Here is an 18,763-nt window from a genome sequence, read left to right as displayed (position 1 = left end):
ACACTAAACTTTCTTGGATGTAATTCACGACAAAGAAAATCCCTCCCAAGCACTCAACAACGAGGCGGTGCTTCAAGACCAATTCTTCATGATCAACGGTGGAACACCAAGCACTCACGTGGCGCTTCAAAACAACTTGTGATCCACGTCTATCACCCACGGCCTCGAGTCTATATATAAGTAAAACCCTTATTCTTTTGTCAACTTCTCATAGGATTTTGTTTTCTATCCAAAACATATCTTTGTATATTTTAAACAAAATCCAAGTCCTAGTCAAAGTTGGACTTTCCTATTTTAGCAACCAGACTCTCTAACGCAGATTCAAATTCGGGAAGTTGATCTTTGGATCTTTTTTTGCTCGATTTCGAACATCCACAACATATCCAATTCGGAATATTCGTAATTTTGTATTGGGCTTAAACTCAAGACATATTTTAACAAACTAGATAGCTTAATAAGCTCGGACTTGAACTCTCTTTAGGCAATTTATTCATACAAAAGATATTAGACTTCTTCTTTACCAAAAAAAAAAAAAGATATTAGACTTCTATTGCTTGCCCTCGAGTTTAAAAAATGGCAAACTTTGATTGGCTCTTTATAATGGCATCATGACATTTCTCTGTAAACATAATGTTACGCCAAGTTTTGATTGTGGAAAATTTTGGTCTAATTGAAACATGATATAATTATCGAAAAGGGATACATGATCGGACACAGGTAAAATGTTTAAGCGAGTCATGTGCACTCACATTACCACATTACCACACATGATCAATTAATATGTTAAGTATAAGTCATAAATTGGTAAAAGTCACCTGCACAAATCACAATGGTTGTATTTAAAAGGTCTCGACTATTTATCTATCCTTAGCTTCGTTATTTCAATCATCTACACAGTGTACTTGCGAAAATCTTGCAGTGGGATATAAGGGGCGTATCTTATTTAAGATACTCATTAGAGTAAAATCAAGTCAAGCTACTTCGAATAATTTCAGTTTGAGTTGGTGACTAATTGAGATCGACTTGTTAAATTTCGAGTCCATCTCAAACTCAAGCTACTCAAGCATTTTGTCCAACTGAGGTTAAGTTTGTTGATACTTAGCTCTAGAGGCTCGCCAACCTAATCAAACTTTCATTATATTTTTTAAGTCTTAATAATAAGAAAAACGAACACAAAATACATATAACTACATGATGTTTGAGCTTATAAAATTACAAGTTGACTGTGATCGAATTGAACTCGAGTATCTTGATTTTTCAGTTGGGTTGAGCTTAAGTAGGAAAATCGATACTAATAAAGCATTGGAAAAGTGAGTCTAGTTTTAAACATTGAGTATGCCAGTCGAGTCAAGTAGCAATGCATTGACGCGACTTAGTCTCAAGTATATCTTTAGAATAATTGGAAATCTTTGCAAGATTTTCAAAAGTGTCCAAGACAAATTCCTCTCTTCATGTCGTTTTGCTCATCACAAACTTTAAGTCTTTTCAAAATTCTGATTGTTTACTAATGTTTAGTTATTATGAAACCAAGACCAAAATATCATAAATCTTGACTTTTTAGATATCACAATTTACGAAGGGATACGATGGTCTGTCATAATTAAGAGCTGAACTTTGTAAATGTGATTTTTTTTTTCAAAATTACCATCGTTACATTCTAATAAAGAATAAAAAGTTGTAAGTTTTGAGATTTTTAAATTATGTATATTTTACAAATGTTTATGATGATCTGTCTCATCCAAGATTTGAACGTTTTAACCGTGGACTTCTTTTTTTTTCCTTTTGTAATAATGATGGTCTACAACTGTTTACGAGAGTCTATAATAACCATTTTTCCAAATACGTCAATTTACAAAAGTTATGTTATCTCATCTTAGTCGAGAGCAAAACATTGTAAATATAGATTTTAAATTATGTCAATTTATAATCAGGTAATGGTAATAACGAATGGAACGCCATAATTTGTTAATTATGACAATTTGCAAAGAGTTATAGCATTTTGTCGTAACCAAGATTAAAGCATTAGAAATTAAGATTTTTTAAAACTAGCGACAGTATATTAATATTTATAATGTTACATCGTTATCAACAACGTAACGCCATATATTATTATCTGTTAATAACAACAATTTATAAATGTTCTGACAATATGTTGCAATTTAAAACAGAATGTCGTAATTTTCAATGTTTTTAATAACAACCGATTACACACGTTTACGATAGTCGGTAATAACTAAAAGCACAACATTGTGAATATTTTTTAAATTATGACGATATATAAATAATTACGATGCTTCATCATGACCAGATGCAAGACATCATAACGTCGTTGTAAATAAGAAGAAAATGTTGTAAATTCTAATGTTCTTTTTAAATTACCTTGGTTTATAAGAGTTTTGACGTTTAGTTGTGACCGAGAGTAGAATGTTTTAAAATTTGGATTTTTTTTTTTTCAATTACATTGATTTGCAAAGGGGGACAGTGATTCATCGTAAAGAAGGACGAAACGTCATGATTTTGTATTCTTTCAATTATTCCACTTCGCGAAGAAGGTTTATGACAATCCTTCGTAAGCAATACAAAATTTTGCAATTTTTTTTAGTTACGACAGTCTCCAAAGGTTTACAATGTTCCATCATAACTTATGACTCAACATCATAAATTATAAGTCTTTAAATTGCAATAATATACAAAGTTTTGCAACCGTACATTGTAACCAAGATCATAATATCGTAAAAACGTCGTTAAATTTGACTTTTATTGTGCTCAACATCCATGTGTTATGCTTGAACATTTATATTCTAGGTGAACATCGACGTTGTGGAGAAATTGGTAACCAATTGCAATTGACTCAAATTCGACAACTGAGATTTTTTTCATCTTAATCTAGTTGTTGATATGGGGAGAGGAGTCGGTATGGTATAATATTTTACCATAAGAAAGTCTTTTCAATATAATAAATTTACTTCAAATTAAAAAAAAAAGTAATCCAAAATCCATGATAAATTTATCTTATATTAATTTTTATTAAATTACTAAGTGGAATCATACGTCATAGAATTTAATTATCATAATTATATATTATATCAATTTATGAATTTTGGTGATATTAATTGAAACTCCCTTCGGTTCACAGCCACGTTTGTGAATGCGATAATGCAAACCGTACACTGAAGAGACAAGCCATCAGAACAGTGTCCTCCACACGATAATCCAGCCATCCGGGTCAATAAATACGCTGACAGACAAATTCAAAACTGTCCTCCTCTCCCCTCGCAGATGGCCCCTGACTTTCCCCTCCTTTTTCCTGAAACGCGCCCTGCCAATTTCCGACCCCTCTCGCCATTATCACCCATGGAAAACGCGAACACAGAGGACGGGCGAAGTCAACAAAAGCAAACGCATAAAGCGAACCACCCGTGCAGTGGCTCTTTTGTATGTTCGGGTCCTCTTCGGACGTCGGAACGGGCAGGAGAGAAAAGAGGAAAAAACAAATCAAAGAAAAGATGTGAATTCCCGAAGAAGGGTCCTGGAAATTACTCCAGCCACGCCTTCGCATTTCTTTAGTTGATATATATTGTTGAATCATTTTTTCTTGTCGCGACCGGGAAGACCCCTCTCCCCCGCGGGAACAAGAAGTCACCAGGGTGGCTCCGCAGAAAATGAGCGTGGGTAAAAGAATAAAGAGAAAGAAAAGAAAAGAAAGGGAAAGCAGACATGTGATGGTAATGGGAAGGTGCTTGTCGTGAAGAAGATGTAACCGTGCAAAGCGAAGAGGGGGAGGGTGGGTGTGGGTCTGCCTGGACTATAGCTTCGGCGTGTATCGGGAGACGGGTCTTTCTTTTCTTTAATTATCATGCTTATGGACAGAGAGAGAGAGAGAGAGGGTCCAGAGCCAACCAATGTCATGTAAGAAGAACCAAAAACGCAAAGCAAAGCCTAGAGAGAGAGAGAGAGAGAGAGAGAGGCGCATCCAATTTGGTAAAAACAGCTTTGGGGGGATTTTAATTTGTTGCTTTGGTTGGATTCTTGGGGCATTCAATATCTAATCTTTGGGTGCAGTTCTTTGGTAGGAAACTGCTCAATAATGACCCATTACTTTCCCTCTTTCTCTGTCTGTCTCTCCCCGGGTCCATTTTTCCCCTAAATTAGTGGTTACTGACCTCCTTTTAATTCCCTTCTTTGGTATTGTCTGGATTTTATCTCCCTCATTCTCACCTCCTCTCCTCCCCCGCTTCTCCATCCAAGCTCTTGCCTTGCCTCTCCTCTTGGCAGCTGGTGCTCCTGTTTCCATTTCTTTTAATTGCTGTCAAATTTTCCTGACAAGGTTAAGGAGTTTGTTGGGAAGCTTAGATTAAACGCGTCCCCCTTTTCTTTTTCTCGGAGGCGTTGATTTTAGATCGGTCACCTTGCTTTGAAGCATCTCAAAGGTATGATTTTTCCGTATTTTCGTTTCTGATATTTCTTCCCTGATAGATGGATGGGTGATTATCGATCATTGATTTTGGGAGTGATATAATTTTTTCCATTTTTTTTGGGGGTTTTTTTTTTCTGTTGGTTTCTTTTTTTTTTTTTTGGTGAATAGTTGTTGTTGGTTTCTTTGTTCCTCAGACACGAAACAAGATTTTCTGTTGGATAAAAATTGGAACTTTGCAGTTTCTGGGCCTGTTTATAAGCCCTTGGTCTTTTATCTGGGTCTCATAGCTAATCGATGCTTTAAGGGGGTGTTTATTTGAGCTGATGTTTCTGTGGAACCCGTTTGTGCAGATACTACATATATTCACGATGGATTCCCATCTCTGGGTCATTGTATATTGCGCTTCCTTTAACTTAGAAGCTTTAGTATAGAGAAAGAAGATGTGAAAATGCATATGGCCTTTTATCGTCTTCAAATTAACCTTTTTTAGTTTTGAAGGATTGAAATTTCTTCTCGTTCAATTGGCTACACCAATCTTTTGTTGCTTCTTTGGCTTGCTTGAGAGGTCAATAATTCTCATTTGTGTCTGCACAATTTACTGTTGACATTGATGATCATTTCATTAGAGAGCACTGTATAACTTTGAACATTTTTTGTGGTGCTTTGTCTTACCTTCTGGGTGCATATGAACTTCAGTTCCACAATTGGATGCATATTGATATTATAGTTGTTATTGCTGTTGTTGCTTTTGATTGCTGTAACTGCTCAATTTTCCATTAGCTTAAATGGTGTTTCTGAAGTGGGTTCAATTAAGCCCTTTCTGTGATGTTATTTAATCTAAAAAATTGCTACTCTGCTCCTCAAATTTCTGCTTGAAATAACTAGCACACGCAGGGTTTCACAGTTAATCTGAATGACCAAGTTCGTTCTAGTTTTTCGTTTGAGGACATCGTGTCACTATGGTGAAATAGTTCAGTGACAATTCTCGTGTTGCTTCTCTGAACTTTGGATGCACTTAGCTTGTTCTGTGGTAGAGGATCATGAATATCAATTTTCTTTCTCCTGATCTGATTGCATCTTGCATTTCAAGACGGGTTTTGTGTTAAGTGTTAGAATGTTAGCAGATAGAGTCACAATAACACTTTAATGACGAAAGATATCCCAAGTTTTTTTAATCTCAGTTCAACGGAGCAGAATAAACATGGAGCCTGTGGAGTTCACATTGACGGCAAGGTGTTTGGCACGATAGGCAATTGAAGTGGATTAATCTTTATTATATCTGTAGTACACTTTTGTGTCTTATAAGCATTGCTAATATCTCTCCATTATGGATTGGATATCAGAGTCAATGTTTGTGTTATATTTACCTCACTGCGAAAGTTTAGGCATAGTAAACCACTAATGGTGAAAGACATTTACCACTTGTTGATTCAATCCCACATATATGGAGAGGAGCAGATAACTGCACTTGATGAGTGGTGATTTTGACAAGAAAACGTGTCGAGACTTATCTAGAATCAAATAGGGCTAAGTAAGTGATGGTAACCATTAGAACAAAATACAGTGCCTTAAAGTAAGATGTTTTCTAATCCTTATTGTGAAGAACCTCTGTTCTGTGCATGATGTGAATCTTCACATTTAGATTTGATTTGTGGAAATTGGGGAAAATTTAAGCTATGAAGTTTTTTTTTTTTCTCCAGAACTTGATCCCTGTTCTTTCTTTCTTTTACTATGTCAGATATTCTCGGAGCTTACTGTGAGAAGTGGAGTTGATTAGACATATATATCTCAGCCCTAATGCAAGGGCAGAGAAGTGCAATAAGTTCCTTGCCGGAAGCTCTTGATATTGATCATCCATCTTCTTCTTCATCTTCAAGCAATGGTATGAATAGTCATCAGCTTTGTTGGAATACTATACAAAATTCATCAGAGAGCCAGATTTCACAGAGTATGGTACCGCCTAGTGATCATATGGCATTTTTGAACTCAGTTAGTCATGAGCGGCAAAACCTGCTGGGTAGTGGCATACCTGAGCGTGGTTCTAGCAGTTCATATCATGAGGCTGGTAGTATTGAGTGGAAAGCAGAACATGGATGGTTGTCTTCAGCAGGATTTTCTGGTGGTTCTGGTCCACTTATTGAAGATCAGCAAAGGAGTGCCAACAATAGAAGATTCGTGTTAGATGATGTCAGCGTCAATCCGCTGATGATTCATAGTTCTCGTTCTAGTTGGACTGGGCAGAACCTAAATCTGAATGCGGGTCATGGCAGTGATAGTTCTTTCTCTGAGTCTCCAAATTTATACTCGTTGACTGGACTCAATGACCAACAACTTCCTCCCTCTGGTTGCTCTGATCCTTTCATGATACCTCCAGGGACCGGTAAATGTATTGTGGGAGAGAATGATGGTGGACAAGGTGGCTCATTGGATGTCAGGCACATACCTTGTAAAAGAAAGTCCCTTGAAAGACATGTTGGTCAATCTTCTATTGGTGAAAGCTCTCATTTTCTTGAAGTGGAAGAAACTAGTGCACAGCATGCTACTTCTGCTCACAGTAACATGAACACTAACTCGACTATGTCTCGTGTGTCAGAACAAGCAGATCCACAACTAGGGTCAAGTGTGAGTCATGTGACAGGAATAGTTTCTCCTTGTCCTCCTTATACAAGTGTTTCGGAAAGTGCGGAAACCTCACAGAGAAGTTCCCGCCTGAGGATCAATTCTTCTATGCACAGCTATCCAAACTCTTCCATCATACACCCTATGGGAGGCGCTCTTAGCAACTCCAATGTCTCGTCTACCTCCCAGTCATCAAGATTTGTTTCAGTCAGCCATTCGTTGGACTTGCCTTTGGCACCTGCATCTAGTAATGTCAACATCCAAGAACAGCCTGATCTGCTTGATCTGCCTTCTTTGCCATACCCTGAACAATCAATTAGGTGGAGTAGGGGTTCTGTCACTAGGCCTGGCTCTTCTTCTAGTTCGGCTTTCTATAGAAACAGAGATGACGAGCTGCAAGAAGCCAGCTTGGGCAGGTATTCGAGAAATGTTGGGAGACACCCTATGTATATACCTGCTAGTGAATTGAGAAATTTGGTTCAAGGACCAGTATCTAGAGATATACCGGGTGGAAGTAGTGCAATTCCAAGAAGTACCACATATAGTACTCAGGCTGGATCCAGTACATCTGTCCCTCAATCATCTCAACCTAACTCGGTGCCTCATCGCAGTCGTCATTCCCACTACCCACGAAGATGTCCTGACTACGTCCGCCGATCGTTATTAGCTTCCATAGGGAGCGAGATGGATCCTAGCAGCCATTCTTCAGATTATTCAGACCATCCTGCTTTCTTGCAAGATGTCCTTTCATCTGGGTCTCGTAACCAGGGTCATCGTCGGTCATTCCCTAGGTCCGCATCTTGGATGGAAAGACATGGTGATGCACTAGGAATTCCGTACTCCATGCGAACTTTGGCTGCTGCAAGTGAAGGCCGAAGAAGGCTTGTTTCAGAGGTTTGTCCTGCTGCTATACTATGGTCAAATTGTGCTATTTTATGTCTGCTGGATGTGTGGCTATGTTCTCTGCTTATGTCTCTAAATATGGATGCTTCAACTGCTGTAATTTTTGACCTGCAACCCTCGGGTGTTAGCTGTTCTTCCTTTTCTTGGTTTCCCTTCCCTTTCGAATCAACCATCTACTGTGCTGACAAAAGCTTTGGTTTGAGATATTACTTTGATTATCCTTATTGGCCAAGGAAACCCATGCAGACACGACAAGATCTGAGTGTGGTTATGGGGCATGAAATCCATCATGATGAATTTGTTAAGAGAGGTTACCCAAATGTTTGAAGTGACAAAATGATGCATGTCTGCTTATGCTAAATCTTTAGAATGAGGGATATTTGTTATGACTTTTCTCTTAGGACAGACCCACATTTCCTTTCTAGGTTTTGGATACTTGCTGAGCCCAAAATTCAGAGGTAAAACATGCAAGAAGTGAGGAAGTTACAGCCACACGCACCTATATCAAAGTCCTTGAGTAACACGAGATGGATAAGCTTCCGACTTTAGCAATTGCTGTAAACTTTAGATCATACTTTTGCCTGTCTTTCACATGTATCCAAACAATTATTAAGACTACCAGTTTCATGTAATCTCTGTCTTACATGGTCAATAATGAATGCATGCTTTATTTCATAATTCGAACTGCCTAAGTATACTTAAGCCATGCTAATACCTAGTCTCTTGGTTTGTGTAATCGTGATTATGGATTATTGCCATGATTCAAATTTTGCTCTGGCCATCACTTTTTTAGTGCTTTTGACTTCACAATAGTTTGAGAGGCATGGGGGATTAAGTGGAACATAATTGACCGAGTAGTAGAGTGGTGGACTTATCTGTTTCTTCGACAATTCTGATTGTGCATATTAGCCTTATCTGCTTTCATTGATTGTGAAACAGATTCGGAGTGTGTTGGATCATATGCGCCAGGGGGAGGGCTTACGTCCTGAGGTTAGAATTTTGTGTCGAACATTATAAGCTCAACTACAGATTCCTTGAAGCATGTCATTGGAGAACAGATAAATTATGGATTCTAGGGTAAAAATTGAGAACAGAAATATTATGGATTCTAGGGTAAAAATTGGCCCTTGCCAATTAACCTTTGGGACATTAGATAAAGCGGTGATTGTCCACATTGTACACATAAGATGCTAGAAGTGCTCGGAGTGTACTGTTGGGACACGATGGTTAATTAATATCCATTGCAAGAACTCATTTCTTGTAGGGCCCATCATATCTCACAGTCTGAACTGAGCAATTATACAGGCTCCCCAACTGCATCCGATCCATGGATTCATAAGAACATTAACAATTTTTCTCTGAGATGCAATGTGTATTAGTATCACCATCAGTGATTGCAAGCCCAGAGCATGACAATCATGCACTAGTCGTATTGCGCTGGTGGTGAAAGATGCAGGTTTGATATTTAATCTTTGCATGTTTTGTTTCATGTTTAGGATGTCATGATTCTTGATCAGTCAGTATTCCTGGGGGTAGCTGATATTCATGATCGGCATGGAGACATGCGGCTTGACGTCGATAACATGTCTTATGAGGTAAATGCTGAAGCTGTTTCTCTTAAAAATATTGTTAATTCCTTGAAATTATTAAGAAGCATCAACAAAGTTTAATTGCTGGGGTGCCAGGAATTATTGGCATTGGAAGAGCGCATTGGAAACGTTAACACTGGACTGAGCGAGGAAACCATTTTAAGTCGCATGAAGCAGCGCAAGTACACAGTTGTAGTTTGCATGGATGTGGAGGCGGAGCCCTGCTGCATTTGTCAGGTAGAGAGAACCCCTTTTTCCTGCATTGCAGCGTGACCCTGAAGTCGGCTTGTTCATGATTCTTGAGAGCTTCTATGACAATTTGGTGCCTAACAGCGGGACTTGTTTGACATGTAGGAGTTGTACAATGAGGGAGAGGGTGTTGGGACTCTGGAATGCGGGCATGATTTCCACACCAACTGCATAAAGCAATGGCTGATGCACAAGAACTTGTGCCCCATCTGTAAAACGACAGGTCTGACCACGTGAGACGGGGGCTGTCATTTTTCTGCTGATGTCTCGATGTTTGGCCAGACAAGAGAAAGGTACTGATAGCATCTAAGCAGAGTTCGCAGAATCATATCAAGTCCATGCATGCTTGCGTGGGCGTGGAATAGCTGAAGAAGCTTATAAAAGTCGCATATCCTTCAAAGCTAGCTATCTAATGCTTAGCACTAAGATGGTGGCGTCTCTAAGGGGACCAGCGAATCACATCAGTCGTCAAAAAATAGTCGAAAAATAAACTGCTGCGCGGCATTTCGCATAGAGGGCCTTGTTTGGCTACTGCTATAAATGGTGTTAAGTCCATCGGTAGTGGAAAAATGTACTACTCCCTTTGCATTGAAACGGAATCGTTCAGACTCTTCTCCATGCATGTCCTATTTTTTTTTTTTTTTTTTTTCTTTTTAAAATTTATTCCAAACAAGATTCATGTTTCTTCCATATTATCCTGTTATTGAGTTAAGATTGTGCTTCACTGACTAAGAAATGGAGTGTGTTTCCTTGGAAGCCTTGGAAGGCTTTCATTACACTAGAATATTGATGTCGCTCACAAGAAGAATCATTTAAATGGCCGACGTGATTGAGGAGTTCCATCCCACGGTCGAAATGCTCGGTTTGAATCATGACTACCGTTTTATGCCAAGGAAGAACCTCTTGGCCTTTTCTTGCTGTGTGGATTGTGTTGGCATGCACGCACATGTTGGGGTAAGAGGTGATCACCGAGTGGGCTTAAGTTTGCTCATGGTTTAAAATGTACATGGAAATGGTAGGATCGATTTAAGCTGAAAATAGGTGGGGAAGCCTTTTGTTGTAAGGCTGTTGCCACCTCGGGTAAGCCAATTTGGCCCCTAGCTTGGCTTTGTCCCCACTCCTCGACATCATCATGTTGTCCATCCATGAAACTCGTCCCCGGCCTAATCCTATCTCGTCAGGGTTACTGTAACGAGCTAACGAGCTTGTGAATCAGCATATGTCGTCCATACATGAAACTTGTTCTTGGTCTAATCCTATTTTGGTGGGGTTGCTATAATGAGTTTGTTAATTGGGGTATATCGTCCATCCATGAAACTTATCTCTAACTTAATCCTATCTTAGCAGGGTTGCTGTAACAAGTCTGTGAATTAGCTTATGTCGTCCGTACATGAAAATCGTTCCCGGCCTAATCCTATCTTGGTGGGATTGCTGTAATGAGTTTGTGAATTGTTGTATATCGTTCATCCTTGAAACTTGTCCTTAGGCTAATTCTATCTTGGTGGGGTTGCTGTACCAAGCTTGGGAATCGGTGTTGGAGCTCTTCAATCACCTCGATCATCTCACGTGTCCACTGCTAGTTGCTCCTCGACATGTGATATGCTCGACCAACTCCAGGCCTGGCCATTTGACATCCGCCAACGCCCAACTCTTGGTTCGCAACTCATAATTTAATATGTACATTGAAATGGTCGGATTGATTTAAGCTGAAAATAGGTGGGCAAGCCTTTTGATGTAAGGCTGTTGCCACCTCTAGTAAACCTAGCTTGGCTTCGTCAACTCCTCAACATCATCACGTCGTCCATCCATGAAACTCGTTATTGGCCTAATCCTATCTTGGCAAGGTTGTTGTAACAAGCTTATGAATTGGCATATGTCATTTATCCATGAAACTCGTTCCTAGCCTAATCCTATCTTGGCGGGATTATTGTAACAAGCTTGCGAATTGGTGTGTATTGTATATTCATGAAACTTGTCCCTAGTCTAATTCTATCTCGGTAGGGTTGCTATAACAAGCTTGTGAATTGGTGTCAAAGCTTTTCAATCACCCCAATCACCTCGTAGGTCCACTACTAGTCACTCCTCAACACATGTAATATGCCCGACCAACTCTAGGCCCGACCATTTGACATATGCCAATGCTCAACTCATGTTTCGCAACCCATAGTTTAAAAGGTAAATGAAATGGTCAGATTGGTATAAGCTGAAAGTTGGTGGGCAAGCCTTTCAATGTAAGGCTATTGCCCCCTAGCTTGGCTTCATCCCAATCCTCAACATCATCATATTGTCTATCCATGAAACTCGTCCCTGGCCTAATCCTATCTTGATAGGGTTGCTATACTAAGCTTCTGAATTGACATATGTTGTCCATCCAAGAAACTTGTTCCTGATCTAATCCTATTTTGGCAAGGTTGTTGTAACGAGATTGTGAATAATATATCATCCATCAATGAAACTTGTCCCTAGCCTAATCCTATCTTGGCGGGATTGCTGTAACGAGCTTGTGAATCGGTGTTGGAGTTCTCAGCTCACCTCAATCACAGCGACACATGTAATATGCCGGACCAACTGCAAGCCCGACCATTTGACATCCGCCAACGCCCAACTCATGGTTTGCAACTCGCATTGCCGAAGCTGAGAGCGCATCCCCTAACGCCATTTCCTCGGCCTTGCCTCTTGGACGAGCGTCCTTTCCCGACATTTTGTGGCAAAACCTAATTTCAATGCCAGTTTCGTGCGGCAACGCAATCTTTCATGCGATCGCCCTACCTGTCGTGTTGCTCCCCCCACCTTTTCTCTCTCTCTCTCTCCCCTCCTTTTCTCTCATGTTTCACTTTCACACAAGAAACCAAATCCACGTCGATTTGCTCGGCTAAAGATGGACCAGGGACCTCTCGACTAGCCAAAAAGAGTACCTTCCTAAAATCACTCTTGCAAACAAGTTTGGGATAAATGAATGTTTTCACTTACCAGAGAATTCAAATATCCAAATGTTTCAAAAGTTGATTACAACTGACAATAGTAAACCTATTTATAACGTCACTGCTCTTCCTAATAAAATAAAACGTATCACGTTTAATAAGGTGTATCCCCCTCCCTTGAACACAATTTGTCTAATCCTAGTGCAAGAACCAGCCGCAAACTTCAAAAGAAAGTACATGGACTTTGCTTGCTCTTTACCACATTCATGTCTCGCCTGCATGTCGCACTTGTTCATGCATGCACAATATTCTGCGTCCTGCTTGTGCGTGCTGCATGTGTGCCTCGTGTTGAGCTCGGGGCACCTCGCTAACCCGAGTCGTAACACTGTATACAAGAATTGATTCGCATCATCATCAAATAGGAAATGAGATAATTTACTCTCACGCAAACTCCCACCTTTACTCTTTGAAGATGCATACAAATTTATATAGTGTTTCAAGTAAAGATTTACAATCCGTTGCACAATATAATTACTTGATTTTAGTATGATATAAATTCATTCAAAAAGAACCAAATTCTACGCAACACAATTAATTCGATACCCAATTAACATATTCTTCTGAACTCCTAACAAAAGAAATAAAAAATAAATATTAATCGAGAGGACATAACTTTCTTCACCCAACTTCCAAAGTCGCTAATTCTTGGGTGGACGGGGAGCATGGTTCCCAAAGTCTCCCCCAAGCACAGCCGCGACACATGACACTGTTGGTAATGATGCCGTCGCTGTACCTTTCCCTCTTTGGATAAAAAATTAATTATTTCCCATAGATTAAGGTCCACAGCCCACGACGATAGTCAAAAAGCCTATGTTGCTGCCCTACATTGAAAAATCCCACCCCGAAATTAAAAAAAAATGGATTAATTAATTAATGCCGGAGATTAGATTATCGCGAAGAAGAAGCTAATCACATCGGCCATTTCCACGTAATCCCCCCACCAGTGCCTTACCCATAAAAAACATTCTTTATTCTCCACTCTCCCCCCAATCCTTTTTTATTTTATTATTTTTTGGTAATTCTGGTGGGCCTTTGAAATGAAACTTTTTGTTTCCCCTAGTGGACCGTTGTTCACGTGTCCTCATTCTACCAATGTCCTCCTATTCTATGTTGGAAAGGGAGCTAATTTTGAGTGGGATTTGTTGATAGGCTCGAATCCGTGACAAATCTGGTCAATTTCGACGTACTTCCGTTACCATTTTTTCGTAATATCATCATCGATGATGATTCGCCTCACATAATTTGAGAATCGCCTTTGGATTCCAGCTGGAAATCTACCGTCGGCGGCCGCCGTCGCGCCACGTGGAATTGACCCTCCTTATCTACGTCCGTCAAATACGCTGAATGCGATAAAAAAAGCAAAACCGTTGGATGATACGGCGGCCCCACGCAAAGAAAATAATTTAGTTTGACCGCTTTAGAAGAAACGGAACGAGAAAAACTTGAAAAAAAGAAAAAGAAAAAAGGAAAACGTCACCAGAAAAACTATAAAAAGAATGGAAATTTAAAAAATTAGAAAAGAAGACAAAAAGCGGGGCCCGCCTCCCGCTCCAGAAGAAGTGCCATCATGCCAGCTCCTCTCCCTACACTGTACGCACCACACTCCACTGGAAGAGAGGGGGGAGTCTCCCCACTCCCTCACTCAAAAGCGCCGTGCAGAAATTCAACCCCACTTCCCTCCTCGTCATCATCTTCATCTTCTTCGTTTGGGTCAGCGGCCGGTTGTCCGGAGAATTCGGCTGCGGCGGTGGAGGAGGAAGAGGTGGAGTGAAGATGACGGAGCCGGCGTTCTTGAACGACCGGCTGTCGAGGCGGACGTTCATCTTCGGCCTCCGGCTGTGGGTGGTCGTGGGTATCTGCGTCGGGGCGGCCATCGTCATCGCCCTCTTCCTCGTCTCCCTCTACTTCACCTTGAGGCGCAACGGCGCGCGTTCCCAGAGGAGCAGCAGCGGCAGCAGCAAGAAGAAGAAGAAGAAGAAGACGACGAAGCAGGGGCAGGAGCGCGCTTCGCCACCCACGAAGGCCATCGTCTCCCACGCCAACCCGACCATCCCCAGCGTCTCCAAGGAGATTCTCGAGATCCGGGTCGACCGCCCCGGGGGCCCGGACCCGAGCCTCGACCCTGACCCCGACCCAGACCCGCATGCTCTCGCCTTGGTCCCCCAGCCGAAGGAAGATAGCCCCACCCGGCTCCACATGGAGATCGGCAAGGACCACCGGATTTCGTACCCGGAGCGGCCCGGGAGTGGCGGGTCGGGGCCCGGTGAGCAGGCGGCGGCGGCGGCGCCGGACGTTTCGCACTTGGGTTGGGGGCATTGGTACACGTTGAGAGAGCTACAGGTTTCGACGGAGGATTTCGCCGACGAGAATGTGATTGGCGAAGGTGGGTACGGGATTGTGTACCGGGGTGTGCTCGAGGACGGCACGAGGGTCGCGGTCAAGAATTTGCTGAACAACAGGTAAATGTGGGCTCTGTTTTGAAGAATTTGAAAATCTTCACTTTAAACATTTATTAGCGGGGCTTGTTTTCAGTTAGTCGTTTGTGTTACGAGAGGTTTTGGACGACGTTGTTGGGTGGAATTGAGGTTGTCGCCAAATTTAAGTAGTGTTTGTTGGAGAAACTTTTTGTCTCGGTAAGAGTGAAAGCTTTTCTGGCGAATGTGCGGCTTCAACATTGCTTATTCTGTGTTCTTGTGTGGTAGGGGACAAGCGGAAAAGGAATTTAAGGTGGAAGTAGAAGCAATTGGGCGGGTTCGACATAAGAATTTGGTGAGGTTGCTTGGTTACTGTGTCGAAGGAGCTCACAGGTAATTCAGTCTGTGCAATTGATATGCTGTAGCCTGCCATTTCTACTGTTGGTTCATAGAATCGAAAATAAGCAGATAATGTGAATAGTAATACCCTTGTTTGGCTGTCTTAGAATGCTTGTTTACGAGTACGTCGACAATGGGAATTTAGAGCAGTGGCTTCATGGGGATGTCGGGCCTTGCAGCCCGCTCACATGGGAGATTCGTATGAACATCATCATCGGCACTGCAAAGGGGTAGGCATTTGTGCTAATTCAATTGTAGTAGAGCTCATTTTTGGTTTTTTGTATTTGAAGTCACTGACCATGGGGATTGAACAAAAACCACAGCTTAACTTACCTGCACGAGGGACTCGAGCCCAAGGTCGTTCACCGAGATATCAAATCAAGCAACATTTTAATTGACAAACAGTGGAATCCGAAAGTATCTGACTTTGGCCTTGCAAAGCTCTTGGGCTCAGAAAGGAGTTATGTGACAACTCGTGTAATGGGAACATTTGGGTGGGTTAGCATGCTCAAGCTGATTGGTTTCAATTTTACCGTGTTTTATGATGTCATTTGTTTTTGTTCAATCCAAATGCATGGCGATTACATTGGTTTCCTTTTCTTCAGTTATGTAGCTCCAGAATATGCCAGTACGGGCATGCTGAATGAAAGAAGCGATGTATATAGCTTTGGAATTCTCATAATGGAGATCATTTCTGGGAGAAACCCAGTGGATTACAGTCGCCCTTCTGGAGAGGTCAGTCTTGTCAATACGTTATTGTCAATCCTCAATCATCTTGGATCATTTGAGAGCATTTCCTTTTCCTCTTCAGGTTAATCTTGTTGAGTGGCTTAAGACAATGGTTACAAATAGAAACCCAGAGGGAGTTCTGGACCCTAGGTTGCCAGAGAAGCCTTCATCGAGAGCCCTAAAGCGTACTCTTCTGGTAGCTCTGCGTTGCGTGGATCCAAATGCTCAGAAGCGGCCAAAGATGGGTCATGTCGTTCATATGCTCGAAGCTGATGAGTTTCCTCTTCGAGATGTAAGTACACATTTTTATCCGTCTCCCATGTTCTGGAGTGTTGCACCTCAGTCTCCATAAGACTTGAAGATATTGGCAAACTTTGATTCAGTCAATATGTTAAATCTCCCCCTACCATGTAAGAACAATTAATACTTGGACTTGCCATTGTTTGACATCGCAAATATTAGAGTTGTGAGATTGTCTTGCAAATAATCAGTCACTCTTTGTCCTCTTATACATGTTTCCAAAAGGGTTTTTTGTCTTTGAGCAACTATCATTAATGGGAAGTCTTTTTGGAATCAGGGAGTTGGGGAGGAACCTTGACAAGGCAGATCATTTCGTCTTGTAACCTGTTTTTACTATGCTTTATTCTCACTTATTCCTAGAAATTCGTCAGCAGCAAAACCTTGTCTACGAATGAAGATATGTCTCGTGATGCATTCTGTCTCTCTAAAGTTTTGTTAACTTGACTCGCTTAAATCATTGCAGGACCGGAGAGCTGGACGGGAACATGGACGCTCTCATCGGGAAATTTTGAGGGATAGGTTGTTGGACAAGTGTGTAACTGAATCAGGTGATAGTAGTGGATATGAGAGCAGTGTTCAAGGCAATATGTCAATGTCGAGAAAGCAAGATCCTGAAGAGCAATAGCCTTGATAACAAGGTAACTTGTTGGACATAATCTTGGCTACTTCTTACCATGAAGCTCTGGTTTCTCTCTCTACTGTGTATCTAGTTTACAATATTTTTGCCTTTAACCCCGTGTAGATTCTGCTGTATTTGTCGTGTCAGCCACTTCTGGTTTCGAAGTATAATCTTGGTGGGATCTCTGTATGTTGAAGTTGTCTTTTATGATGTAGGCTTCTATTCAGAAGATTTTGCCTGGATTGGATCTCTGTATGTTGTAGATTTTTTTTGTATGGTGTTGGCTTCTATTCTGAAGATTTCACCAAATGCTGTGATCCAACTCACTGGAGTTATCAATTGAATGCTTTCAATGTCAATTTTGGTCCAACTTGTTGCTGTCTTATGTATTCTACTATTTGCTCACCTCTCTGACTATGCTACAACTCATGCATCGACGATCGCTCCATCACGTGGCTTATTATATGCATATATTTATCCTTTTTAAGTCTCCTTCTCTTTTCATTGGTCCATTTGTGGTAAAGTGATTAAAGCTATGCTGACATATAATGAGGATTATTTGTCAAGCACCATCCTTGGGATAATGAAGTCGCTTGACCATTACATTTAAGTTCTAAAGCTTGCATTGACCTGATTGTCTTCACAGCATCAGCAAGGAACATATTTTGTTAACCAAAAAGGGAAGACATATGAACTATACTCATGTCAAACTCATTGAAGCCGAATGGATTGGAGGCTTTTGTGGAAACATTACAAAGAGAAAAGGGAAAATCCCTCACTGGATGTATCATGTTGGCACAAAGGACTTGACTTGAGAACTATTAAGACGGAACCTTCTTTTGGCATGGAGTACGGTGGGTATGAAGACTGGGTCCTGCAACTCACATGCACCTAAATGTAATTTCGTTGGCTTTGATGTGAAGGAGGTGTGGGGTTGTACTATTTTGAGGAACGGGACCCTTCCATGTTCTTGAATATTGATTTTGATGGAAGAGTGGCAAGAGGATTTTCTCTTTTTGGCACTGATCTTCTTGTTATCCTGGGATGGGTTCTTTTATTCACTTGGGTCGAAGAAACTGCGACTGTATCCTGTAGGATTATCTCTCTTTTGCAGGGCTTCCTCAGGTTCATCGATAGGTGGTGTGGGCACGTTTGATTCCTTCTGTCAGGTGACTTTTCGAGATGAAGAGAGGTGTTCAATGTGGCAATTAGGAATTGTGATCCCTCTTTTGGAGTTTTAAAGAAGCGGCAGGGGAAAAAGAGAGGCGAAGAGAGTTGGAGGGAGAGGCGACTTCGTACAAAATCACGAAAATGGGCTAACCGGAACTAAGGGCAAACAAACGTAGACAATTCTAGGAACTAAAATGAAGATGCCACTCATCCCAAAGCATGAATCGCATGGTTAGCGGTAAAATTAAAAGATGAAGAAAGGATGGAAAATTTGGGATGAGCAACTTGAGACAAACTCCATTTGGCGAAAAATTTGTAAAACCTGATGGCATTGATTTCTTTTGTTGACTTGTCTCGGCGTTTTCGTTACTAAT

At 41.0% G+C, this 18,763-nt stretch overlaps 2 protein-coding genes across 3 annotated transcripts; both read left to right on the top strand.

Annotated features, from left to right (window-relative positions):
• Window positions 1-3,357: 3,357 nt before the first annotated feature.
• LOC104447879 (probable E3 ubiquitin-protein ligase RHG1A) lies at window positions 3,358-10,513 on the top strand. 2 transcript variants are annotated; one of them, XM_010061607.3, is made up of 6 exons: window positions 3,365-4,430; window positions 6,156-7,930; window positions 8,879-8,929; window positions 9,436-9,534; window positions 9,625-9,765; window positions 9,883-10,513. In XM_010061607.3, exons 2-6 carry the CDS (start codon window positions 6,215-6,217, stop codon window positions 10,012-10,014), a joined length of 2,139 nt encoding a protein of 712 aa, XP_010059909.2. In that variant the 5' UTR covers window positions 3,365-4,430; window positions 6,156-6,214; the 3' UTR covers window positions 10,015-10,513. The 2 variants fall into 2 exon arrangements, with proteins under 2 accessions (XP_010059912.2, XP_010059909.2); XM_010061610.3 differs by lacking the exon at window positions 8,879-8,929 and having other exon boundaries at window positions 3,358-4,430.
• Window positions 10,514-14,340: 3,827 nt separating this feature from the next.
• On the top strand, window positions 14,341-18,256 carry LOC104447880 (probable serine/threonine-protein kinase At1g01540). The gene is made up of 8 exons (XM_010061613.3): window positions 14,341-15,217; window positions 15,461-15,565; window positions 15,679-15,801; window positions 15,895-16,065; window positions 16,177-16,306; window positions 16,383-16,592; window positions 17,064-17,238; window positions 17,866-18,256. The coding sequence occupies exons 1-7, from the start codon at window positions 14,532-14,534 to the stop codon at window positions 17,223-17,225; spliced, it is 1,587 nt and encodes a 528-aa protein (XP_010059915.2). The 5' UTR covers window positions 14,341-14,531; the 3' UTR covers window positions 17,226-17,238; window positions 17,866-18,256.
• The last annotated feature ends 507 nt before the right edge of the window (window positions 18,257-18,763 follow it).

The sequence above is a fragment of the Eucalyptus grandis genome, chromosome 6 (assembly GCF_016545825.1).
Source record: "Eucalyptus grandis isolate ANBG69807.140 chromosome 6, ASM1654582v1, whole genome shotgun sequence".
Taxonomy (NCBI): Eukaryota; Viridiplantae; Streptophyta; class Magnoliopsida; order Myrtales; family Myrtaceae; genus Eucalyptus; species Eucalyptus grandis.
The sequence above is the reverse complement of the archived record's forward strand: the minus strand, read 5'-3'. Positions and strand labels throughout refer to the sequence as shown.